At 55.0% G+C, this 24864-nt stretch overlaps 2 protein-coding genes across 3 annotated transcripts; one reads left to right on the plus strand and one right to left on the minus strand.

Annotated features, from left to right (window-relative positions):
• Positions 1-1024: 1024 nt before the first annotated feature.
• PYGL (glycogen phosphorylase L) lies at positions 1025-15667 on the plus strand. 2 transcript variants are annotated; one of them, XM_068149111.1, is made up of 21 exons: positions 1025-1103; positions 1772-2024; positions 3617-3718; positions 5862-5940; positions 6212-6315; positions 7499-7630; positions 7864-7975; positions 8059-8141; positions 9577-9720; positions 9892-9984; positions 10225-10371; positions 10941-11104; positions 11213-11327; positions 11948-12049; positions 12123-12270; positions 12380-12438; positions 13105-13246; positions 13402-13609; positions 13689-13823; positions 14392-14458; positions 14776-15667. In XM_068149111.1, the coding sequence occupies exons 2-21, from the start codon at positions 1782-1784 to the stop codon at positions 14962-14964; spliced, it is 2568 nt and encodes an 855-aa protein (XP_068005212.1). In that variant the 5' UTR covers positions 1025-1103; positions 1772-1781; the 3' UTR covers positions 14965-15667. The 2 variants fall into 2 exon arrangements, with proteins under 2 accessions (XP_068005212.1, XP_068005211.1); XM_068149110.1 differs by lacking the exon at positions 1025-1103 and having other exon boundaries at positions 1644-2024.
• On the minus strand, positions 15482-21283 carry ABHD12B (abhydrolase domain containing 12B). The gene is made up of 13 exons (XM_068149112.1): positions 21152-21283; positions 19730-19857; positions 18824-18926; positions 18629-18748; positions 18337-18367; positions 18121-18166; positions 17902-18031; positions 17655-17695; positions 17326-17405; positions 17032-17114; positions 16251-16329; positions 15958-16082; positions 15482-15629 (listed from the first exon to the last, which is right to left on the minus strand). Exons 1-13 carry the CDS (start codon positions 21247-21249, stop codon positions 15608-15610), a joined length of 1086 nt encoding a protein of 361 aa, XP_068005213.1. The 5' UTR covers positions 21250-21283; the 3' UTR covers positions 15482-15607.
• Between the last annotated feature and the right edge of the window lie 3581 nt (positions 21284-24864).

The raw sequence follows: 24864 nt of genomic DNA on the forward strand, positions 1-24864 counted from the left end.
GGCTTCAAATTGGAAGAAGCTGGAAATAGATTAGAATAAATTCTCCCCCATGAGGGTAGTGAGGCACTGAACAGGTTGCCCAGAAATGCTGTGGAGACTCCAGCCCTGGAATTGCTTAAAGTCAGATTGGGGCTATTCAGCCTGGAGAAGAGAAGGCTCCAGGGAGACCTTATAGCTGTATTTCAACATCTGAAGGGGACCTGCAGTAAGGATGGGGAAGGATTGTTTAGAAGGGCTTTTAGGAGGAGGGGCAATGGTTTGAAACTGGAGGAGGGTAGTTTCAGGTTGGACATAAGGAAGAAGTTCTTTGCAATGAGAGTGGTAAAGTACTGGAACAGGCTGCCCAGGGATGTGGTTGACGCACTGTGCCTGGATACATTCATGATCAGACTTGACGTGGCCCTGGGCAGCCTGATCGAGTTGTGTCCCTGCTCACTGTGGGGGCATTGACAAGATGACCTTTGAGGGTCCCTCCCAACCCAATGCAATCTGTGAATCTGAATCTGGAACAGGTGCAAGGATGCTGGGGGGGGCAGGGAGGGGAATGACAAGGAGGGGGTAGAAGGAGAGAGATGCAGAAGGGGTTTGCAAGGGAAGGAGGTGCAGGGAAGGGAGTGTGAGGAGGTACAGGAGAAAGAGTGCAATGGAAAGGGGTGCCACAGAAGGGGTACAAGGGAGAGGGTGAAGGGGAGGGGGTGTAGGGGATGGAATACAAGAGAGGGAGTGCAAGTGAAGGGGGTGAAGATGTGATGCAAGGCGGGCGGCCAGGAAAGGGGCACAAGGAAAGGGTACAAGGGGAGGAGGAAGTGCAAAAGGGTGCAAGAGAAGCGGTCCAAAGTCAAAAGTGCAAAAGTGAGTGCAAGATAAGGGAGGGTGTGGGGGAAGGGGCGGTGCAGTGAGACGGGGTGGGACCGTGACGGGACCGTTACACTTCCCGTCTCGGCCATAAGTGCAGCGTCTCCCTCCGGGCCCAACCAGAAGAGCCTCATAGGCACCCTGCGGTCACCGGTCCTCCTCCCACCCACGGGGCGGAGCCCTGCGTAGGGTGGCTCCTGCGCGCCCAGCCGCTGTCGGGCCGTGCCGCTCCGCTCCGACCGGTGCAGGTGGGTCTGGGGGGAACGCAGCGTGCTAGTACCCGGCTCTGTTGCTCTCCTTCTCTTGGCACGTTCTTGGGGTATCCCCCTTTTGCACACCCCCAGGATGGTGGTCCCCGAGGTCTCCCCCTTTGCACACCCCCGGAGGGGCGGTCCCGAGGGTGCCCCATTTTGCGCACACACTCCTCCCCTCCCTTCCCCCCCCGGGGGATGGCCCCTAGGCTACTGTCCTTTTGCGCATCTCGGGGGTGCCCCACTTTCCGCACCCCTACGGTGGTGGTCCCCAGGGTCCTCTGCTTTTTACACGTCCCCAGGGTGATGGTCCCCAGGGTCGCTTCCTTTTGGACATATCTAGGCTGCCGGTCCCCGGGATACACAGACACCACCTTTTGCACGCTCCCAGGGGAGCAGCCCCTTTTGCACCCAGTAGGGTGGTAGTCCCCGAGGACCCCAGGCGTGGCAGGTCCCCGTTCCCGCCCCACTCGTGGGCGGCCCGTGGCAGTGGCACTTCCCTGGTCCCCTCCCAGTCCCGTCCCCATCCTGCGAGCTCAGCCCCGGGGCGGTGCCAACCCGGAGCGGAGGCGGAACCAAATATCATTGTCCACCGATTGTTCCACCTGCGTATGTGTGTGTCCCAAGTGCGCGTCTGTGTGTTTCCCACCCTGTGTGCCCCACAGCCCCTCCACGATGTCGCGGCCACTGTCGGACCAGGAGCGGCGGAAGCAGATAAGCATCCGTGGGATCGTGGGGGCCGAGAGCGTGGCCGAGCTGAAGCGGGGCTTCAACCGGCACCTCCACTTCACCCTGGTCAAGGACCGCAACGTGGCCACCCCCCGGGACTACTACTTCGCCTTGGCCCACACCGTGAGGGACCACTTGGTGGGGCGTTGGATCCGTACCCAGCAGTACTACTACGAAAAGGACCCCAAGGTGATGCTTGGGGGGTCCCCCCCGTTTGGGGGGTTGGAGGGTGGCGGGAACTCCTCCAAAGCTCTCTCATTGTGGGTCCTAGTTTGTGACTGGGGTTGGAGGGGTTTAGGAACCTCTCCAAAATATTTCCAAAGCTTTCCCAGGGTGAGTCCTGGCTTATGGCTGGGGTCGGAAGGTGGTGGGAACCCCTGCAAAAGCTTTCATAAGCTTTCCAACACCCCTCTGCACTTTCTCAAGGTGTGCCCTGGCTTTTGACTGGGGTTGGAGGGTGATGGGAACCCCTCCAAGATTTTCTAGAGTCCTGGCTTATGGCTGGGGTTGGAGATGAGGAATTTAGTTGGCCATTGTAACCGTTTGGGTGCAAACCCTCCTCCTGTGGGAAAAACAGGGTTGTCTTTTCCCAGATTTAGTGATGTTCCCCCTAACTTTGCTGAGTGTCTGGAGTGGACTTTACCAAGAGAGGCCACTGTCCTTTGCTTTGCCAAAACAAACAGCAGGGTGCGGGGCATGGGAACAGCGTTTGCTGTCCCGCGGCGCTGGTGTGGGCGCGGTCCTGCCCGAAGCAGCTGCCAAACCTTCTAGGGCTGAATTATTTGAAAGGGCTTTAAAATGAGCCACCAGCAGCTCTGGTTTCAAACAAGCTCAAGCCTAATCTGCACCCAGTGTAGAGGAGCTGGTTTGTGCAGGAGTTTCTCTGCTGCTGTTGCTGCTGGTCTGTGTTGGAGGATTAAGCATTAATCCCCTCCTGACACCTGGACAAACCCTGTCCGCTCCAGTTTCCTCCCAGAGACTTTGGGATGATGCCAACCCCAATAGCTCAACCCTGCTTCCATGTTGTGTAGGGGTGAGAAGGATGATGCACTTCACCCAGGGCTTGAATCTGGGTACCTCCTATATAGCAGAGCTGTGCACCATCCACCCAGATCTGCTGGAACCAAACCAGTAAACCCAACTGATCCTGCCTGCACGTCCCCTGCCCGACCCCATGTAGCTCCTGGGGAAACTTGTGGAGTCAGCAACTCCCTCCAGCCTAAATCCTTCCTTAAAACCTGCTGGTGCTGACACCAGGAGGTGGCTTACACAACCCTCCATGTTACTGGCCACCCACTGTCTCCCCAAGAAGGGAGGTGAGAACACTTTGGTCCTGAGAGACCAAACCACCCCAGAGATGGAAAAGGAAACCCATGTCCCTGCGTCTTACTTGCTTCTCTGGTGGCTTGGCAGCTCAGAATTGATGTTAGAAAACATCTCCTCTTTAAAGTTGAACTTTGTACCACCAGTGCGCTCATGGTGACCATGCAAGAGCTGTCCCTGCTTTTGGGACTTGTTCAAACAAAACTGCTGCAGTGTTACCCTCTTCCCAGCTTGGGAAACAGCAGCACCAGGAGAACAGGGCTAGAGCTGCAGGGCATGGCCACCTCTGGGTAACCTGAGGAGTTCCAGCCTTCACATTCCCAGTGGAAACCACTCCTCTGTTGACCACCAAGGTTTTTCACTCTTTCATTGAGATAACACCTGACAGCAGCTTCTGGGCTCCGGGGTGCCTCCTCCAGCTCCAGGGAAGGTGACCTGGGGATGGTTTTCTCTTCCAGAGGATCTACTACCTTTCCCTGGAGTTTTACATGGGGAGGACACTTCAGAACACCATGATCAACCTGGGGCTGCAGAATGCCTGTGATGAAGCCATCTACCAGGTGAGCATCCCAGGGAGGTGCTGACAACCCAGACTGGGAGGGTGCCATGCACTCCAGCTCCTGGGGGTGTCCATGTTTTACCATCCTGGCTGCAAACTGATGCTTGAGCTACAGGTGTGGATGGATGGTGCTCCAGAATCTGCCCTCCTTAAAAACCTGGGGCCACAGCCAGTCTTCGCAGCCTGGCTGGGGCTGCCCAGCCTCATGGGTTCATGCTGAGGACTGGTGGAATGATGGGGTCAAGCCCATGAACTGCAGGAAAGGTCATTGTTGGGTAGATGAGGACATTAATAACCCTAATCAGTGGCAGAGGGGAATAAAACCTTGACCTAACTCAGTTCCAGCAGCATGTGGCACTCTATTTGTTGAAGGTTTTTTAGGTGGCTCGTTTGCACCCCTCATGACCAGTACCATCATAGGTGGTTGCACAACAGCTGGAGCAGCTCATGGGCAAACAAGTTCAAAGAAGAGGAAGTTCTTTTTTGTCTGTTGACCTTGCAATAAGGATGACAGCTCAGCTCAGGGTGAGGGTGGAAGGGGAAGAGCCTGGGATGCTGAGTGGTGGGACCCTGAAGAAGCAGAAGGTGCGAGGTTATTTGGAAACTAGACCCCACCTGTAGTGCTGGGTCTAGGTCTGGAGTCCTCAGCTCAGGAGAGAGAGGGAGTGGTTGGAGTGGGCCAGAGGAAGCCACGACAATGATGAAAGGGCTGGAAGTCCTCTCCTGTGAGGCCAGGCTGAGAGAGTTTGGGTTATTCAGCCTGGAGAAGAGAAGGCTTTAGGGAGACCTTCTGGTGGCCTTTAAGCATTGAAAGGGGCTGGTCAGAAAGCTGGGGACAGACTTTTGAGCGGGGTCTGCTGTGACAGGAGAAGGGGTAATGGGGTTAAACTGGAAGAGAGAGACTCAGACTAGAGAGAAGAAAGAAATTTTTGACACTGAGGGTGGCAAGACCTTGGCTCAGGTTTCCCAGAGAGGTGGTAGATGTCCCATCCCTGGAACCATTCCAGATCAGGTTGTTTGAGGCTCTTGAGCAACGTGTTCTAGTTGCAGATGTCCCTGCTGATTGCAGGGGGTTGGACCAGATGACCTTTAAAGATCCCTTTCCACCCAAACCGTTCTGTGATTCCCTTTGCAGTGGTGGCAGGTGAGGCTCTGAGGGACATCTTCCTCACTGCGCATGCTGCTCCTCATGGACACACATCCCAAACATTTCTAAACTAAAATGTCTGGTACAACCTAAATCACTTTTGTAGGCATTCAGGGGTGCTGCTGAAGCTCAGAGCTGTGTGGACCAGTGCCATGAACATCAGCACAGCTGCAAGTGGTGCTGGTGCTCCTGTATCTGTGACTGACCAATTAGGGAGGAGGTGCTGCCACTTACGCATGAGCAGTGCAAGGTCCAGCCTCTTTCACAGGTAGCCATGGACCTGGGGTTGTCCCTGCATACTGCTACCATGGGACATCAAAGAGACCTCAGACCACGGGAAAAGGTGGCTCAGGCCTGGCAAGTCACCATTGTAGTTCCTGCTGAGCCGCTCAAGGAGCTTTGCATAGGCAAAAACTCTTCCTCCCACAGCATCCTGGGCTGGAAACTGAATTTCCTTGTAGAAGTGGTGAAGTTGCTTCTCAACATCTCCAGGATGATACCTGGAGCCAGGGTGATGGGCACCTGGGTGCCTGCACCTGGTTGATGAGAGTGCTGGTGCAGCAAGAGCATGGTGCCTTTACCTGTAGGGCTGCAGCTGTGGGGTTGGTTGTGGAGAAAGAGCCCTGAGAGACCAGCCCAAAATGTGTGGGACCAGGAGAGCAGCACCCTGATTGCGGCTGGATGCCCTCCATCCCAAGTTGCTTTGCCATGGCATGGTCAAGGACATTTGTGTCCCTTCTAAAGGGTGATAGACTTTAAACACCAGAGCTGGTCCCTGCCACCCCACTGAGGGACAGTGGAGCTCTTCTGGAAATCAGCTGCAGCAATGGGTCTTGAAGGGTTGGTGCCTTTCCACCCCTCCTGGAGCCCACCTGCAAAAGGGGACAGCAGTGGTGGGCACAGGGCAGCACACAGGGGTACATGTCAGCAGTGCCTTCTCTCCATGGGGCTGGGCACTTGGAGAGACTCCAGCCCATCAGCACCTTCTCATCTGTAGCTTGGGCTGGACATGGAAGAACTGGAGGAGATCGAGGAGGATGCTGGTCTTGGCAATGGTGGCCTTGGAAGGCTGGCTGGTGAGTAAGCCCCCAAAATGGTCCCATTTGGGTGGTGGAACACAGCCCCAAGGGCTTTGTATCTCTGAGGAGGATACCTAGACCCAGGGGGGTGTTTTTGCTCCACCTTTTCAGCATAGAGCAAGAGGTGCTGGGTAAGATGGTGGTGGTAGATGGTGGCCCTGGCTTTTGTCCCTGTGTGGTGGCTGCTGTCATCTCTCCATGTGGAGAAGGACCTGCTATCTCCTGGCTCCCTGGGGAAGCACAGCTCCCTTTCTCCTCTCCCTGGCAGCCTGCTTCCTTGACTCGATGGCCACGCTGGGGCTGGCTGCGTATGGCTACGGCATCCGCTATGAGTACGGCATCTTCAACCAGAAGATCCGGGATGGATGGCAGGTATGGAGAGAGGCACGTGGCCCTCATCTGCTCTGGGCACAGCCCCAGGTCCCGTAGATCAGGCCAAGATCGGGGTGTACCAACACTTGCCCTAAGCTTGGAGGCTGCTGGAGATGATGAGATGTTTAGAACTTGCCAGATTTCTCCAACAAGTTGAACTTCTTCAACCAGTAGTGGCACTTAACATCCCTTCCTGCAGCAGGGCAGCTCATCCTTCATTCCCAGCTGGCTCCAGTGGGCAAGGCTGGAGATCAGGTCAGTGTCACAGTTCCTATTCAGGCCAGCTAGTGGCCCAGTTAATTAGCAAAAAAGCCACAAGTCATCAGTGTGATGACCTTTCTTCCAGAGCTGGGTTTGTGCAGGGGCCTGCCTGCATAGTGGGGACATCAGCCATAGCTCTACCAGATCTTCACTGTATCCCCACCATATCCCTTTTCTGAGGCTACTACCTCTCCAGTGTTCCCACAGGTAGCTGCATCTATCCTATGTGCTGTGCTTCCCAGCAGCATCTCACAGGGGCTAGTGGTTTGCTCTCCCTGAGGGTGTTCTGGCTGCCCTCATCCCCACCTCATGGCCAGCACCACAATGAAAGCTGCTCTGTGGTCAGGATGGAGGAGAAATCATGTCTCTGCTTCTCATGGGATGGGGATGGTTTGGCTGAGGTGGTACAAGGATGATGTGGGAAGGTATGAAGAGGCCAGATCCAGCTCTCCATTTTGGCTCTGCTGCTTGATGCCTGGATTCAACCATCAGAGGGTGGAAGAGGCTTTAGGTTAGAACGTAAAGGGCCCTACAAGAAAGCTGTGGATTTTCAAGCAGGGCCTGTTGTGACAGGACAAGGGGTGATGAGGTTAAATTAAAAGAGAGAAGATCTGGACTAGAAAGAAGGAAGAGATTTTTTTTTTTCATGCTGAGAGTAGTGAGACACTGTCCCAGGTTTCCCAGAGAATAGTGGATGGGGCAGATGCTCCATCCCTGGTTGTTTGGGGCTCTTGAGCAACCTGCTGTAGTTGCAGATGTCCCTGCTGACTGTAGGGGAGTTGGACTAGATGACCTTTGAAAATCCCTTCCCACCCAAACCATTCTGTGATTCTATGAAATCCATGGCCAGGTCGTGCCCTTTTGTCACAAGCAGCTGGAGCCTCCATATGGCCTCCATCACCACTCTTGCTTCCTCTGGCAGGTTGAAGAAGCTGATGACTGGCTGCGGCATGGCAACCCTTGGGAGAAAGCCCGCCCCGAGTACATGCTGCCCGTGCACTTCTATGGCCGGGTAGAGCACACTGCCGCTGGTGCCAAGTGGGTTGACACCCAGGTATGCACATTCCAGGGCTAGCATGCTGGAGAACTCCCCTTGGTGTCCCATCACCTAGTGCTGGACCTGACCTGTGGTGTCCCTGGGCCGGGTATGGTGAAGGTACCGAGGATGTCCACACATGCAAAGCTGGATACAGCCCTGAGCTTGCTCCTGTGGGAGGGTCTGTGGGATGGCCAGGGGGGCACATCTGGGGTCACAGCCCAGCTGTGTCTGCCCTGCCTGTGTGCTAGGTGGTGCTGGCACTGCCCTATGATACCCCCGTGCCCGGGTACATGAACAACACTGTCAACACCATGCGCCTCTGGTCAGCTCGGGCACCCAACGACTTCAACCTGCGGGACTGTGAGTGGCCACTGGTGGGGTACTGGGGGGGATGGGTTGCAGAGAAGGTCCCACACCCACCTTATCCCTGTGCTCTTCCCCAGTCAATGTTGGAGACTACATCCAGGCTGTGCTGGACAGGAACCTGGCAGAGAACATCTCCCGTGTCCTCTACCCCAATGACAATGTAAGTTGGGATGGAGGGATGGCTCTCTTTGGGGGATGGTTACAGACTGTGGACACCAGGACATTGCACAGATGGTTTTGTTGGGTTTCAAGACACCTTTAGTGCTTGGGCTGGGATTTGTATCTCTTTATCAGTGCTGCTCAGGGCTGCAGAAGAGATAAGGATGTTCCTGGTCAAACTAAAAGAGGGAGACTTAGACTAGAGAGCAGCAAGATGCTCTTGATGCTGAGGGTGGTGAACAGTGTCCCAGGTTGCCCAGAGCTATGGTAGGTGTTCCATCCCTGGAGCCATTCTGGGTCAGGTTATGTGGGGCTCTGAGCAACCTGCTCCAGTTCCAAATGTCCCTCCTGACCTTGAAAGGTCCCTTCTTGCCCAAACCATCCTGTGATTCTGTGAAATCCAGGTAAAGGGGAAGGAGTGAGGATGAGCATGTCCTCCTGTAGAAGTGTCCCTCGAGTCTCAAAACAGAACCTGAAGGCAAACTGCTGGATACTGCTGGCATTTCTCTGCCCATCACTGGCAGTCCAGAACCAGAGACTGGGCCTCAAACTGCTCTTTGCACCCCAACCCTCTTGCTGAGGGTGTTCTAGTAGTCATGGAGGTGTTGGGTAGAAGGTTGGACTTGATGATCTTGGAGGTCTTTTTGAACCTTAACAATTCTCTGATTCCTTTCTGTGTGATGGGATGTATCAGCCCTTCCCTGGGTGCAAAAAAGTTGTGGAGCAGGAGAAGGTGACAGAGCGCAGCTTTCTTTGCCTGCAACCTGTTTTGGACTGGCCCTGATGGTTTGTTTTTTCTCTCCCTTTAATCTTGCCTCCACCCTGGTGAGAAGAGCTGGTGGCACCACAGCTCCAGCTCCTCTATGACGGACTGGTGGGTTGATGGTTTGTGTTGTTTGAACAGTGAATGTAATTTTTGCTCACACAGCCCCTTTTGTGACCAAAATTTTCAGTCCAGAGCACTGGGGACACCAGCTTTCCACCATGCCTGGGGAGGGCTTCAAACCTGTTTCTACCAGCACATCTCATAGCTTCAAAGATTCATAGAATGGTTTGGGTTAAAAGAGACCTTCAAGATCATCTAGTTCTAACCCCCCTGCCATGGGCAGGGACACCTTCCGCTCGACCAGGTTGCTCAAGGCCTCATCCAACCTGGCCTTGAACACCTCCAGGCAGGGGGCATCCACAACCTCCCTGGGCAACCTGTTCCAGTGTCTCACCACCCTCACTGTTCTGTATCTCAAAACCCCTGTGCTGAAACTAGACATGGATGCGATACCAGGGTTTGAGCTGCTTCTTAAACTGGTTCTGGGGGAAGCACTGGAGGCTCTCATCATGCCATGCCACAGATGTGTGCCAATATGGGTGTCCACATGGCAGGGAACTGCCTGGGCAGTGTGGTGCAGCCCTGAAGTGTGTTGCTGTTGTGCTCACAGTTCTTTGAGGGGAAGGAGCTGCGGCTGAAGCAGGAGTACTTTGTGGTGGCTGCCACCCTCCAGGACATCATTCGTCGCTTCAAAGCATCCAAATTTGGGAGCACAGACAGCGTCCGAACCGTGTTTGATTCCTTCCCAGACCAGGTAGGAGCCAGGGTTTCTCTGGCACGTTCTTGGAGCTCATTTTAATGCCTCCCAGATTCATACCCAAGGCTGGAGTGGTTTTGTGGACCCTCCTGTGCCTAGCTGACTTAGGCAGTGGGATTCTCTCACATCCTCCATGTGTCTCAAGTGCCACTCACGTTCTTTTTGCAGGTTGCCATCCAGCTGAATGACACACACCCTGCCATGGCCATCCCTGAGCTGATGAGGATTTTTGTGGATATTGAGAAGCTGCCATGGAACAAGGTAGGGAGAGCCCTTGGGTCCTCCCCACTTGCACCTGCACTCCCACCTACTTGTGGCTGAGAAGCTGGGGAACCAGTTTTGTGGTTCCTGGTAGCTCAGAGTGATGTGGAGCACTCAGGTTGGGTTTAACCACCATGGACATTGAGGAGCTGGCTCAGCTGTACTGCTGGCCACAGTGACCACATGTAGGTGATGGCACCCACCACAGGCTACTTTCAGCATTGGCTCTTGTCCTGGCAGGCCTGGGACATCACCAAGCAGACTTTTGCATACACCAACCACACAGTCCTCCCTGAAGCCCTGGAGCGGTGGCCAGTAGACCTGGTGGAGAAGCTGCTCCCCAGACACCTGCAGATCATCTATGAGATTAACCAGAGACACCTGGATGTAAGTGCTCAGAAGCCCTCTCTGAAGAGAGGGAAGGGAATGCTGCACATTGTGGTGTGGGGATGCACAAACTGATATTGGGTGTATGGTTGGGTGGCTCTGGCTTCTCTTTTGGGAGGCTGGTGTGTGGAAGAGCCCTTCCCACCAGTCTGTTGCCATCCCACAGTTAGTGGCTACTTTTAAAGGCTTTGCCCATTTCTCTAGGGACTTGCCTGGTGGCATTTCTTTGCTACCTAAAATCATACTGGAGAAGGATGAGGTTGAGGGTACAAAGAGGATGGTAGTTTGGCTTCTTGGTCAGGTAGCACCAGGCTTTTGATGGAAGGGCATCACTGGCCAGGCATGTGCCCACAAGCCTCTCTTTATGGGTGTCTGGGAGTCCTCCTGTCCAGAGACATCCATGCTGGCTAAGGGGACCTCCTTTAGAGGAGGCTCTGGAGCAAAACCCAGTACTCAGGCTGGTGTCAGATGCAATGGGGACATTGCCTCCTCCTCAGAAGCCTTGGGGTGGGACATCCCTAAACAGCAGCAGCAGCACCACTCAGCACCTCTCCATCCCCCCTGGGCAGCACATCGCCTCTCTGTTCCCTAACGACATGGAGCGGCTGCGGAGGATGTCGCTGATCGAGGAGGGCAGCACCAAGAGGATCAACATGGCTCACCTCTGCATCGTCGGCTCCCACGCCGTCAACGGCGTCGCCAAGATCCACTCCGAAATCGTCAAGACCCAAGTGTAAGCCAGGGGAGGCAGGGGGTGGTGGCGGTGGATTGCTCTTGTCTCGGGGAAGGGTGGTGGTACCAAGCGGGTGAGCCTGGAGCTGTCCCCTCCTCGCCCTCGCAGCTTTGAGGACTTTGCGGCATTGGAGCCAGAGAAGTTTCAGAACAAGACCAATGGCATCACCCCCCGGCGCTGGCTCCTGCTCTGCAACCCGGGGCTGGCGGAGCTCATCGCTGAGGTAATGGTGGAAGGGGAGCATGCTGGCCCCTCACCCCAGGGACAGCACTCCAACCTCTGCCATTTACATCTTCCACATGGGCAAATTGTTTGCATCTGGCCTGAGTTCAGTGAGGGTGAGAATAACTCCTTGCCCCAGTACAGGTGAGGGGTTGGCCTGCTGCTGGAAACAGCTCTGCAGAGAGGGACTTGGGAGTGCTGCTGGGCAACAAGTTCACCATGAGCCAGCAATGTGCTCTTGTGGCCAAGAAGGCCAAAGGTCTCCTGGAGTGCATTAAGGAGAGTGTAGCTAGCAGGTCAAAAGAGGTTCTCTTCCCCTGCTACTCTGCCCTAGTGAGGCCACAGTGGGAGTACTATGCCCAGATCTGGGTTCCCCAGTTACAGAGAGACAGGGAACTACTGGAGAGAGTCCAGTGGAGGCTACAGAGAAGCACTAAAGGCTGAAGTAGGTGATCTCCAGCGGTCCTTCCAGCCCCCACCAGTCTGTGCTCCTATGATACTGTGAGTGCTCTGTTCTGCTTTCCAAGCACCTCTGGCTCTGCTGGGTGGGAGCAGCGTTGCCTGGTGAAGGTGGTTGCCTTCCCATCCCAAGGTCAGCATGTGCCTGTGCTCCTCCTGCAGAAAATTGGGGAGGACTACGTGCGGGACCTGAGCCAGCTGACAAAGCTGCATGAGTTTGTGGACGATGACCTCTTCATCCGAGAGGTTGCCAAAGTGAAGCAGGTGAGGTGTGGATGGGAAGCACAGGGAAGGGGACCACAGGCTGGGGGCTGACATTCTCCATGCCCTAACCCAGGAGAACAAGGTGAAGTTTGCTCTGTACCTGGAGAAGGAGTACAAGGTGAAGATCAACCCTTCCTCCATGTTTGACGTGCATGTGAAGAGGATCCACGAGTACAAGCGGCAGCTGATGAACTGCCTGCACATCATCACCATGTACAACCGTAAGCCACCACACAGCCCCAGGGGACAGCCTGCCCTGGGGGTGCACCAGCATCTCCACCCCCTGGGCTGTAGCTAAAGCAGGTGACACCACACTGCCCTCTTCTCCAGGCATCAGGAGGGATCCTGCAAAACTGTTTGTGCCCAGGACAGTGATCATTGGAGGCAAGGTAAGTTTGGTCATAGAGTCATAGAATGGTTTGGGTTGGAAGTGACTTAGAGGATCATCTACTCCCAACCCACCTGCCATGGGCAGGGACATTTTCTACTAGACCAGGTTGCTCAAGATCCCATCCAAGTTGGCATTGAACACTTCCAGGCAGGAGGCATCTACACCCACCCTTGACAACTTGTTCCAGTGTCTCCCCACCCTCACTGTAAAGAATTTCTTTCTAATACCCAGTCTAAATCTTTCCTCTTCCAGTTCAAAGCCATTCCCCCTTGTCCTATCACTACAATCCCTCATAAGAAGTCCCTCCCCAGCTTGCTTATAGGCCCCTTCAGGTACTGGGTCAGGAGTTTAAAGTATTTTGGAGGATATCTTTGAAAATGCCCCATGGGATTTAGGTGCAGATGTCCATGAAGCCCTCCAGGAAGTGCTGGAGTAGCATTTGCTAGCTTCAAGGCAAGCAAGGCACCAAGCTCTTGGCGGGGCTTGCACAGCCATATGCTGCCTGTAATCATGGAAGCCCCAAAAAGCTTTGTGGCACAACAGGTAGGTTGGATGGAGTGGTAATGGGAGATGAGTGGGTACTTGCCTGGGCACTTGGGAACTGGGCATTCCTCACCTGCTTCTGGTACCAACCCCCAGGGCTCACCCATGGCTTTTCTCCTAGGCTGCCCCGGGCTATCACATGGCCAAAATGATCATCAAGCTCATTAATGCTGTGGCTCACGTGGTGAACAATGACCCTACTGTGGGGAGCAAGCTGAAGGTCATCTTCTTGGAGAACTACAGGGTCTCACTGGCAGAGAAAGGTAGCCCACATGGGGAACACAGTGGGGAGAGGATGTGTACCCCACAGGCATCCACCATGAATCCATCATTGCCAGAGAGCAGATCTAACATCCTTTGGCATGATACAAACCTAAGGCTGGTTACTGTGAAGCCCTCGTGTCTGTTTTGTTGGCAGTGATCCCTGCTACTGACCTGTCGGAGCAGATCTCCACCGCAGGCACCGAGGCATCGGGTACAGGCAACATGAAGTTCATGCTGAACGGGGCCCTGACCATCGGCACCATGGATGGAGCCAACGTGGAGATGGCCGAAGAGGCTGGAGAAGAAAACCTGTTCATCTTCGGCATGAGGGTGGAGGATGTCATAGAGCTGGACAGGGAAGGGTGAGGGATGGGGATGCTGTGGGGCTGCCCCTGTGTTCAGGTGGAGCTCCACCATCTCATGTCAACCCTTCCTTGCCAGGTACAATGCCCAGGAGTACTATGACCTGCTCCCTGAGCTGAAACAGGCTGTTGACCAGATTGCAAGTGGCTTCTTCTCCCCAGAGGAACCTGATCTCTTCAAAGATGTGGTCAACATGCTCTTCCACCATGACAGGTGAGGCCCAGCATGCCATCCATCCCCTGACCTGAGTCTCTTTATCAAACTCATGGTACCCTTGCACCAACTATCTGCCCTCTGGCCTTCAAGGTTACGTCTTCCGGCCTTGATGTTATGTATATGATGCTTCATGGGTACAAAAGGCTCTACCACATGGGGACACCTCACACTGGCCCCATTTAAATCATGGGATAGATCAAGGTCGAGACATATTTAGGTGTGTAACCTTCACCAGATAGTTTTAGGTATCTCAAGGGCTTTCGTGGCTAGAGCACTAAGCAGACAAGAGCTGTGGGTGTTTGCACTGGTGAGTCTCCAGTGAGCTTAACACAGGGTATCTCCCCCTGGAGTACCCATCCAGCCTGTGCTTCAGCACCCACAGGCTTACAGGGCCCTGTAAACAGGGCCTGGGGAGTACGAGTTTGTCAAGGCATTCGTGTTGGAGGAAGCTCTAAACCTGGTAGCTGTAACCCTGTCTTATGCAACCACCCCACCACCCTGTGTAGAGAGGCCTCTGCCTACTCTTTTCTACTGTTCCTGATTCCTCTTTTCTTTGCTGCTAAAGGTTTAAAGTGTTTGCAGACTATGAGGCTTACGTCAAGTGTCAGGAGAAGGTCAGCAAGCTCTACCTGGTGAGTGCCAGCCTGGGGACAAGGCAGGGGAGCTGTGATGGTGTAGCGATAGAATGATAGAATGGTAGTGCTTGGAAAATGCCTCTAAAATCATCAAGTCCAACCATCAACCTAACACCACCATGGCTATTAAACCACATACTGATGCTGGTGGTGATGATTACATAGCTCTGGAGAAAGGGGGCTGCTGGGGCTGTGCACACAGCTGGGTTCCTACTGCAGTGGTTCCTGACTGTGGTTGAAAGCCACTCACTGTGCCAGTGTGACACCCATGAGCACAAGCCTCCCTCCTCACCATCCCACTGCTCTCCTTGCAGAACTCCAAGGAGTGGACCAAGATGGTCATCAGGAACATTGCTGCAGCTGGCAAGTTCTCCAGTGACCGTACCATCAAGGAGTATGCCCGGGATATCTGGCACGTGGAACCTTCTGACCTGAAGATCCCACCCCCCAACGAGCCCCGGGACTCAGCTGAGGACAAGACCCTCAATGGCACAGCGGCGTAGGGACGCGGAGCTGCCGGGGGTGGGACACCAGCATGTGTGCTGTGACACAGTGCCTGCTGTCTGCTCTCTGGCTGGCTGCTGCTGGTTTCCCTACAGATAGGGAAGGGGAAGAGGGGGAATTGTATAGCTGGAGCTAACCCTCCTTGGCCTGCTGCTGCTTGCCTAGGTGCTAATAAAAGTGCCATTGGAGCCCAAGGGGCTGAAGCCTGAAATGTGGGCTTGCACCAATGCTAAGGGAGAAAGTGGGTGAGCTGCCAGGACTTGGTGCAGGACAGGGTGGCTGGCACAGCTGGCTGAGCTCTCGCTGGTGCTGCTGAAGCAGGATTTGGGGCGCAGCTCTTGTTGGCTCTGCTCTTGCTAGGGGTTTTGTTTGGAGTCACGTTCATACATCCCCACCAGTGCTGCATGTGGTGTTCCCCAAAAGCGCTTGCAGGGGGGTCCTAACCCAGTAGCAGCACCCAGGTCACAGTGGTGTCTCCATCTGCTGAGCAACCTGAAGCTCCCTCAAGGCAGTGGGTGAGGGAGGACGCTTCTCAGTAGTCTTTATTACATAGAGCAGTAAGTTCAGTGCAGCTGGCAGGGAGGGGCGGTCCTGGAGAGGACTGGGGGGAGTGCTTGTGGTCACTGCACACGGCAGCTGGTGTCACTTCATCTTCAAGAAGTCTCTGCAACAAGACCAAATAAACCTTCACTATATCACTGACCATGCTGTGCTGCTCAAGAGCTTCATTTCTGATCCCTGGGTCTGAGCTGGGCTTACAGAAAAGCACCCAGGTTGAAGAGAAGCTGAGTGCTGCCCTCAGGACCCCTTCCCCATGCTGCTGAGGATGAGCTTAGGGGATGAACCTCAAAAAAACTGATGCCAGCACCAGATGGAGGGGAAGGAGCAAGGTGAAGGCACCTGTGTTGTTGTGTCCAAGGAGGATGCACCCTTGGAAGAAGTGACCAGAACTCATTCTATGCCTCCCACCCCAGTTCTGGAGCAATACTTACTTCACCAAGGTGGGCAGCTCTGGATTGAAAGAGATATAGTCATGGCCCAGGCCAAGTTTTTCAGGAAAGGTAATGAACTTCACTTTGGTTTTGTCCTTGTAGGCACTGTGTGCCGTCTCAAAGAGCTGCCAGGGGATGGAAGCATAGTTAGCAGCATGCACAGCGGTCCCCAAATCCCCTCCTGGCACCCTGGGGAAGGCCACCCCCTCTCCCTCTTCTTCAGTGCCCCAAAACCAGGCTAGACTAGTGCCCAAGCCCTGTTAATTCCCACAGGGAGAGGATGGTGGTCTCACCTTGCGACCCAGATGTGGAGGCACCACATCATCATCTTCTGCATGCAGGATAAGGAGCGGGCAGGCCAGAACCTTCACACTGCAGGCAGCAAGCACAGCAAGGGGGAGTCACTCTGGAGCTGCCAGACCCATGGAAGCCTCCATGGGCAAACCTGACTCCCTTTCCCTGATGTTGCCTTACAGAGCTATCCCCGCCCACCCAGAAGAACTTCCCCAACTTGATGATGCCAGGCTGCCCAGTGCAGTGATGGAGTCCTCATCCCTGGAAAGACTGAAAAGAGATCTAGATCTGGTGCTGACAGATGTGGTTTAGCAGTGACCCCAGCAGTGTTGGGTTAATGGTTGGACTTTGTGATCTTAAAGGTCTCCATCCCAAATGACTCTATGCTGCTACGTCCATGCTGCGCACCCCAGCATCCTAATAACTTTTAAAGCCCTGCAACGGGCTCCTCAGGATTAAGAAAAACACCTGTCAAACAGGTGGCTTTTGGCAAAGACACCCACAAATAGGCAGGAAGAGGGACCTGCCACCCCAGGGTGTGGGTGCTGCAATCTGGGTGTACTTGAGTACACAGGGCTCCAGAAAAACCCGATGTTGGTTTGTGGACTTTGCTCAAAAGTAAAGTTGATATCTGAAGTTATGCAAATAAAAAGCCACTTGTAAAGCACGAGTAAGCTGGGCAAACACAAGTAAGAGGAGCTATAGGGTGTGACCTGTCCCAGCTATCCCTCCTCTTCCAGGTGGTCCCCGCATCATCCCCACATCCCTGCAGGAACTCACTTCTCATCGCTGCGGAAGAACATGTCGCCCAGGGCTAGAGAGTCCAGGATGAGGTACCCAAACCCTGGAAACTGGCGGTAGATCTGCCAGGGAGAGAGTGGGGGGGGGGGGGTGCTAAATCATGGCTTTGATGTACCCTTCCTCTGCTGGGGTGAGGCCTGTGTGGCTGGGGATGCCACCACTGGGAGACCCCACAGGCAGAGCCCACCACCCATCACCACAGAGGGACCCCATAGACAGAGCTCCCCACCCATCACTGCTGGTGGACCTGATGGACGGAGTTCTGGGGCTCACCTTGGTGATGGGGATGTGAGCAGCTGCATCACGGATGTTGGTATAGGGTGACTCCAGGACCACAGCGTCAACCTGGACCCCTGAGAGTAAAACAGGGCAAGAGCAGGTATGGCCTGGAGGGTCCATCCACACACTGAGCTGCTGCCATGCTTCCATCCCAGGCAGCAGCTAGAAGGCCAAAACAGCTCCCTCCCACAAGGGAGAATAAGGACAGTCACTTGTCACCAGCACAGGGGCCAAGCCTGGTGCTTGAGCAGAGAGTGACAGGGCTCCTCCGCCCTTCTGTGGCCCCCAAAAATCTGTAGTGGCACAGCCACACTGGCCCTTACCTCGTTCCTCCTGCAGCTTCCTTGCCACGTTTGTGGCAATCCTGTGACAAGAGAGGTGACAGTGAGGGGAGCAGCCACAAAGCCCTGATGGGGTGCACGGTGCCCTTGGCACCCCATTCCCTGGTGGCTTTTATTTGCAGGAGCCTCCACCAAGGAACTGCTCCAGCCCCTTGGTCCATCTCTGGGTGGCACCGGTCTGGCCCCAGCACCCACAGGCTGTCCTCACTTCATCTGTCCCTACACCTACCCTGTCCCCAAGGAGTGTCCCCAAAAGAGGATGCTGCTGTTCCCACTCCGTGCTTTGGCCCAGTCATAGAGTGCCAGAACATCTGTAGTGAAGCCACTCTCCGTGGGGTGCCCACTGGAGTCCCCATAGCCTGCGGGGCACAAGGTTCGGTGTCATGACACTGGTCGAGGGACTGTCCCCAAGGAGGTCACTCAGCAAGGGGCCAGGAAGTGACTTTACCTCTGTAGTCAAGAGCCAGGATGTGGAAGCCAGCAGCCCCCATCATCTGTCAGAGGAGCAGAATCGTGTTACATCCTGGGGGGCAGGGGAATGCAGCCCAACACACCCCCAGAGGGGCTGAGCTCACTCTGCCCAGGGTCCCTCTGGGGTTCCCAGAGCCAGCATAAGGAGCCTTACTCCAAGCAGGTTCTGGTCCCCACACAGGGGACCACTTACCTTCAAGAACTGGACACGGTGGCTTGCAGCTCTGATGGAGACAGGGAGGTTAGATCTTGGGGAAGGACCCTCAAAGCACCCTCCCTGCCAGCACTGGTCCAGGTAAGGGACTAAATTGACCTTTTCCCAGGGAAGGGAGCTGGATGCTCTGGGGTGGGTGGGTTTTGACGTTTCCCTTTAACTTTTCTCCCTTGACTCATGAGGTCAGAAACCACCACAGCACCTCCAGCTGGAGGTCCCCTGGGAGAAGTCTTCCCCTGGGAAAGGTACAAGCATGCTCTTGGGTACTCACCTGGTCCCCCCATTGCCATGCAGGTAGATGATCACAGGGTGATCATCAGCAAGTGCCTCCTCATACCAGTGCTGGTCCTTGCCCTGTGCCTCTGGTGCTCTGCTGCCTGGCACCGTGTGCCTGGAGGAACCAGAACAGCGTTACCCCAGAGGTCCCACCTGTGCCCACAAGAGATGCCAGGGCTGCCCTGCTCACCAGATTCCAACTGTGATGTCTGGCTCAGTGGTGAGGTACAGGCTGATGGTGTTGTTCAGCAGCAGCTCTGGCCGACGAAGGTCCACAAAGAAGGGGAAGGCCACTGATGGAGAAATCACAGCCTTCACATGGGCAGCACAGAATCCCAGCATGGTGGGGGTTGGAAAGGACCTCTGGATCATCCAGTCCAACCCCCCTGTTAAAGCAGGGGCACCCACAGCAGCTTGCCCAGCATCACAACCTCTAGGTGGGTTCGGAATCTTCCCAAAGGAGGAGATTCCACAACCTCCCTGGGCAGCCTGCTCCAGCACCCTCACACCAAAGAAGTTTCCTGTTCAGGTGGAATCCTCTGGGTTCCAGTTTGTGCCTATTGCCCCTCGTCCTGTCACTGGGCACCGCTGCAAAGAGTTTGGGCCCATCCTCTTGCCCTCTACACTTTAGCTATTCATCAACAGTGAGAAGACCCCCCAGAAGTACCCAAGAACCCTCATTCCCAGCTGCTTTTAAGCATTATTCCCAAAACAATGTTATTTTTTGTTACATAATTTGCTCAGAAGTTAAAGGCTGTGCTATACCTAGCTCAGGGAGGGAGCAGGTGAGCACAGCCTTCTACCACCACATCCCACCTTCTTTCCTTGCCCTGTTGACACCCTGCATGCCCAGATGTGTTGCAACATCTGGCAGCAAACAGGGTTGGCAGCACTGAATTATCGGAGCTTGCAAAACGCGAGGCACCAACGGAAAAGTTCCTTCTGTGGCTCCTCTTCCAGCCCACGGTGCTGTCCTGGTGCCACCCAAGTGCTGGGTGCAGCCCCACCCACCTTCTGGGGACATCCACCCCCAGCTCCCTGCTTGCCGAATCTCTGGGAGGGGCTCTCTCAGATGGGACAGCCTCCAGGCACTCACGGAAGTTCAGGAAGACGAATTTGGTGAGCACGTAGGGAAAGAGGCGGATGAGGAAGGGCACGGAGATATAGATGAGGAGCAGGTCCAGCAGGAGTGTGCGCAGGCTAGGGCACCAGGCCAGGCGGCCCCTGAAAGGCAGACACCCATCAGCACATCCCCTCCCACCACCAGGGTTTTGGGACACCACAGAGTGGGGTCCTCATTCCCAATCCTAGTTGTGATGGTTTGGTCGCAGTGAATTTTGCTCCACAAGGGTCTGAAGCTGCTCTTTGTGTCCCCTTGCAATTCTCCAGGCAAAAGGAGCAAAGCTGGGAAAGGGGCCTGGGGAGCCCCCAGCACAATGGGAGAAACCAGTTTCCACAGCAATGTTCCTTGAGTGCCACCAGCACAGGTGAGGAGTGCAACCACCTCCAACAGCTCCCTGCTTCAATGGTCAGGGGTATGCACCCAGTGAGTCACCAGTCAGCCCCAGTTTCCAAGAGAGAAGAGAAAGCTAAGAGCTGCAGCTTGCCCAGCACCAGTATCTCTCGTGGGATGATGGTGCCAGATGACAGGCAAACTATTCCAGCACTAGGAAATTTAGAGCAGAGGTTTCTGCTATGTGTCCAAGCCAGTGTGTGCCTAAGGTCACCATCATTGCTGCTGAAACAGATTTAGCCTGTTGCCTGCCCTGCAAAGTACCACAAGATGCTGAGAAAGCAGGTGCCAGGGAAGGTTGGCATGGTCCTCTGGGTAGGCCAAGAGGGTGCAGGGTGCCACAAGCCATGGGGAGCTCCTCAAAACCCAGTCACCCTCCCAGACTGTGGTGTGAGCTGTCCCGCTGTACACCAGCAGCAACGGACCTGCAAAGCCCTCAGGGCTGCTTTAGTTAATTACTGGGTGCTACTCCTGGTCCACACCTCACGTTTAAGTGCAGGACTGAGAACTCACACCCACTCTGGCACAACACCTCACAAGCTGGGACCAGGGAGAGCTGTCCACCAAGGGGTACTTCTGACAACTGTCACAGGAACAAGCCACCACGTGGCTTCATAGGGATAGCAAGGTAACATGGGGACACCGGCACAAGGTGCCATCATGATCGGGGGTGGGGTTCATGGCCATGATGTGGGATCGCAGCCATGGCGGGATGACATGGGGGCATGGCTGTGGTACAAGGCTGGGCACAGCCGCGGCTGGAGGGGGACACGTGGGGTCACGGCCACAGCACGAGGTGACAGCCCCGACGCGGGATCACGGCTGTGGCACGGGGACGGACCTACGGAACATGCGACACAATGACAGGGGACACAGTCACGTGGTGGCGAAAGACAGGGGGACCCGTCAGAGAAACGCCACACAGGGACAGGGACACAAGCGCCCAGCAGAGCCCCCCACAACAGCCTAGCAGCCCGGGCTGCCCACCCCGCGTTGGGCCCTCACCGCTGCCGCCGGGCCGTGTTGTTCCTGTCCTCTGCATGGCCGTTGTCGCCGTCCCTGTCCCCGCTGTCGGCAAGGCCCCGCTCCCCTCGTCGCCGCATCGCTCCTGATTCTGCCACTGCCTCCAAGCTCCGCCCGACGTCAACCCCCCTCCCACCCCCACGCACACAGGCCCCGCCCCACAGCCAATAAGAACCCGCGCAGACAGCCCCCGCCCCAGCAATGAAATCCTGGTGCAGGCAGTCGGGGCACGCCCCACGAGTCCGGGGCACGCCCCACGGCCAATAAAGCTGCACCCCGCACAGCCAGGTCCCGCCTCTCACCCAATCACAGTCACCTCATGCAGCCAGGCCACGCCTCACGCGCCTAGGCCCCTCCTCACTCCCTACCTCTCCTCTCTCCCCCTCCGCTCCCGCCTACCTCTTCCATTCTCAGCCAATCACCTGCCTCGCCCTCCAGACCAAGCCACGCTCCCCAGAGCCCCCGGGTGGGGCGTGGGCTGTCTCTGCTGGTTGGCCGCGCCCTGCCTGGGCTCTGGGACGTGGGGGGAGCCCCGGGGCACCCCAGGGAATGGGGGGACCTTACTGGGGCCGCAGCCCCCTATCCCATATGGGGAGCTGGGAGCCAACAGCATGGGGACACACTGGGAAAATCAACCTCGCCACAGCAAGGAGAGTCCATCTTACTAGACAATACCCAAAATAAAGGAAAAAAGCATTTTCAGCCCAAACGTGGTGACCCTTGGCTTCAGCTAGAAGGGGACAAACCTGCTGCTGGTTGTCCTCTCTCACCCACAGCTTTGTCAGGCTGAGTCAGACAGAACTTCATAGGCTGAAGCTTCCCACCAGGAAAGAATTAAGCCAGTTTCACCACTATTCCCAGTTGAAAAATCTTCCAGGTGCAGGAGGATGTGCTGCCTGAATGCACACACGGCTGGGACACGGTCTGCATCGCCCTGTTTGCCAGTGGGGTCCACAACCAGGAGGACTTGCTTAAATGGAGCATGAGAAGGCTTGGAGAGAAGCCTTTTTGCAGAGGAGCACCCAGCCTGTGCTGGCCTTTTGAGCTGCTCTAGTCCCACCTACCTTCCGAAGCAAAATCTGTGCTGCTTTTCCTGAGTTCCTGTGATTGGTGGGACATGAAACGAACTCATTTTCCTTCTGTCTTTGTCCCCCGGAGATGCTTGTTCCTTTGATTCTTGCATTTTGGAGCAGTTCCTTTGATTCTTGTATTTTTGAGCAGTGTATTTTTGTAAGGTTCTCTATCAAAATATCCAAAAGATCTTCAGACTGGAAGAAAATTGATTTAGATTAGACATTAGGAGGAAATTCTTTCCCATGAGGATGGTGAGGCGCTGGAACGAGTTGCTCAGAGGAGTTTGGGAGGCTCCAAGCCTGGAAGTGTTCAAAGCCAAGTTGGATGGGACCTTGAGCACCCTGGTCGAGGAGGAGGTGTCCGTGCCCATGGCATGGGGTTTGGAACTTGATGATCTTTAAGATTCTTTCCAACCAAACCATTATATGATGGTGGGACAAACTGCTGGCACAAGGCAGGAGCTGGGCATGTGGCACTCCAGTGCCCATGGTTATGGGCTTGGTGAGATGCTCATGTGCAGCTGTGTGAATCAGTGAGGTTTATGTGGCCACAGTCTGAGCTGATCCTGATTGCAAATCCAAAGACAAACTGGTCTGGTCAAACCAGGGTTGTGGGCAGGTGGTTGTGCATTCACAGTCAGTAGGTGTTGCAATAAGGTGGCACATGCCACCTGCAAGCTGCTTATCTCATGCTACATGCAAAGAAGAAGATAGTAGAAGCGACCAGCAAAACCAGCTGGTTTTACATACCCAAGAGCTTTTTCCTTCCATCCCCATTTCACCCCATTCCCACCTAGGTGCTGGGGCTGCAGCTGGGGTACACAGCAGCACATCATCATGAAGAGGAAGGGATAGGTGATCCCCAGCACCTTCTCTTTGTGGTCCACAGGGATGGAAAGGGTATAGCCAGTGCTGCCCTCTAGGACTTTATTTGGCGGTGGGAGCTGAAGGAAGTCAGCATGAAATTCTGTAGTAGCTTTGGCAACACACACTGCAATGGAGCATCCTTGCAAATACTTCTTCCAGTAAGGCTCTGGCACAGCAAACATTGCAAATTTGAGGATCTCCTTGGCTGGAGGCAAGATCCCGCAGCTGAAAGGAAGAGCAGGTTGAGGCCCGAGCACCGGTGGCAGAAATGAGACTTGTGCAGCGGGGGCTGGACGTGCGATGGCAGCAACGAGCTGCAGCCGAGGAGATGCGGAACTGCTGCAGCTCGCCATTGTTTCAGGTAAACAAAAATAGCCAAGTTTGGACTTATTTCATCCCAAACTTCTCCCTTCACCAGCTGGGGGCTGGAGAGCTTTCCAGCTGGATTTTCCTACAGCCTCTTTTGCTAAATGCCCCCTTTGTTTACTTTTCGATGATGGTTTCCTCCTTCCCCCCCCCCCCTTTTTTTTTTTTTTTTTTTTGGTTTTTCCTCTTACTTTTTGGGCCTTTATTTTATTGCCCTGCTATTTCCAGGCCATTTTTTCCAGTAAGAGACTAGGGCAAAGGGTGTCTTGCCCAACATGGCACAATGGGAGGAGACCCTCAGAAGGCATGAGCAGCTTTTGGCTCTCCCAGAGCTCCCATGGGACATGGCTGGACTTCTCCTCTCCCCAGCAGAACAAAGCACCCCATTGTACTGGGGAAATGGGAAGGAAAGCATGACGGGGCAAGCCAGAGCTATGCTGGGAGGGTGTTCCTACAGGGACTCAGCACCCATGGCCTCGCAGAGGGGTCACCCACTGGCTGCGCAGGCGCCCGCAGCCACTGACCCCATTTTTTTGGGGTGGCTTTGTGCCAACCCTTGAGCTCACAGCACTGGGACCAGCCCAGCCGTTGGAGGCAGATTGTGTCCAGCAATCCTGGATTTTCCCACATGTGCTTTTTTTGTGTGTGCGGTGTGTCACACGTGACAGCGTGGGCGAGCAGGAGGTTTCCTTCCTCCAGGGCTGGCTGCAAATGCCACCATCAAATGCAGCTGCTTGCTGGAAAGGGGCTCCAAAAATAGATTGGTGGGGGTCTGTGTCTGTTGAGGCTCCAGGGATGCTTGAAAAATGCTTTCCTCCTGGGAGAAGGGGGGGGAGGGGGGGGGGGGAGATAAAATCAGGATGCCTCTGCTAACAGCTGGTCTTAAAAATGAGTCAGGAATTTGCACTGCACCAAGAAGCCTGGGGGGCTGCACATCCCTGTGGGCACGCAGGTGTTCAAGAAACATGTGGACGTGGCACTCTGGGACATGTTTTGATAGCCGTGGTGGTCTTAGGTTGCAGGTTGGATTCAACTATCTTAAAGGTCTCTTCCAACCAAAACAATTCTCTGATTCTATGGGGACACCGGGGGTGCTGCATGTCCCCATCACCCAGCTGAATGCATGCCTCCAAACACGTGCCGAGCTGCTTTGTTGGGTGACTGGAGGAGATGTTTCGGGGCTGTCGCTTGGATTAGCGAGGAGAAGGAGGAGGAGGAGGAGGAGGTGGTGGAGGAGGAGGAGGAGGAGGAGGGGTTGAGGAATAAAGGTCCTGGCACTCACCGGGCTCAGGCGGGCTCGCAACAAAACAAAGCACCAGATGGTTTTAACTTCAACATAATGTGGTGGTGAAAAAGGGTTTGAACTGGGGCTGGGAGGGGAAAAAATGA

Source organism: Melanerpes formicivorus, unplaced genomic scaffold (genome assembly GCF_026170545.1).
Source record: "Melanerpes formicivorus ecotype bairdi unplaced genomic scaffold, bMelFor1.0.p_v2 SCAF_17, whole genome shotgun sequence".
Classification (NCBI taxonomy): domain Eukaryota; kingdom Metazoa; phylum Chordata; class Aves; order Piciformes; family Picidae; genus Melanerpes; species Melanerpes formicivorus.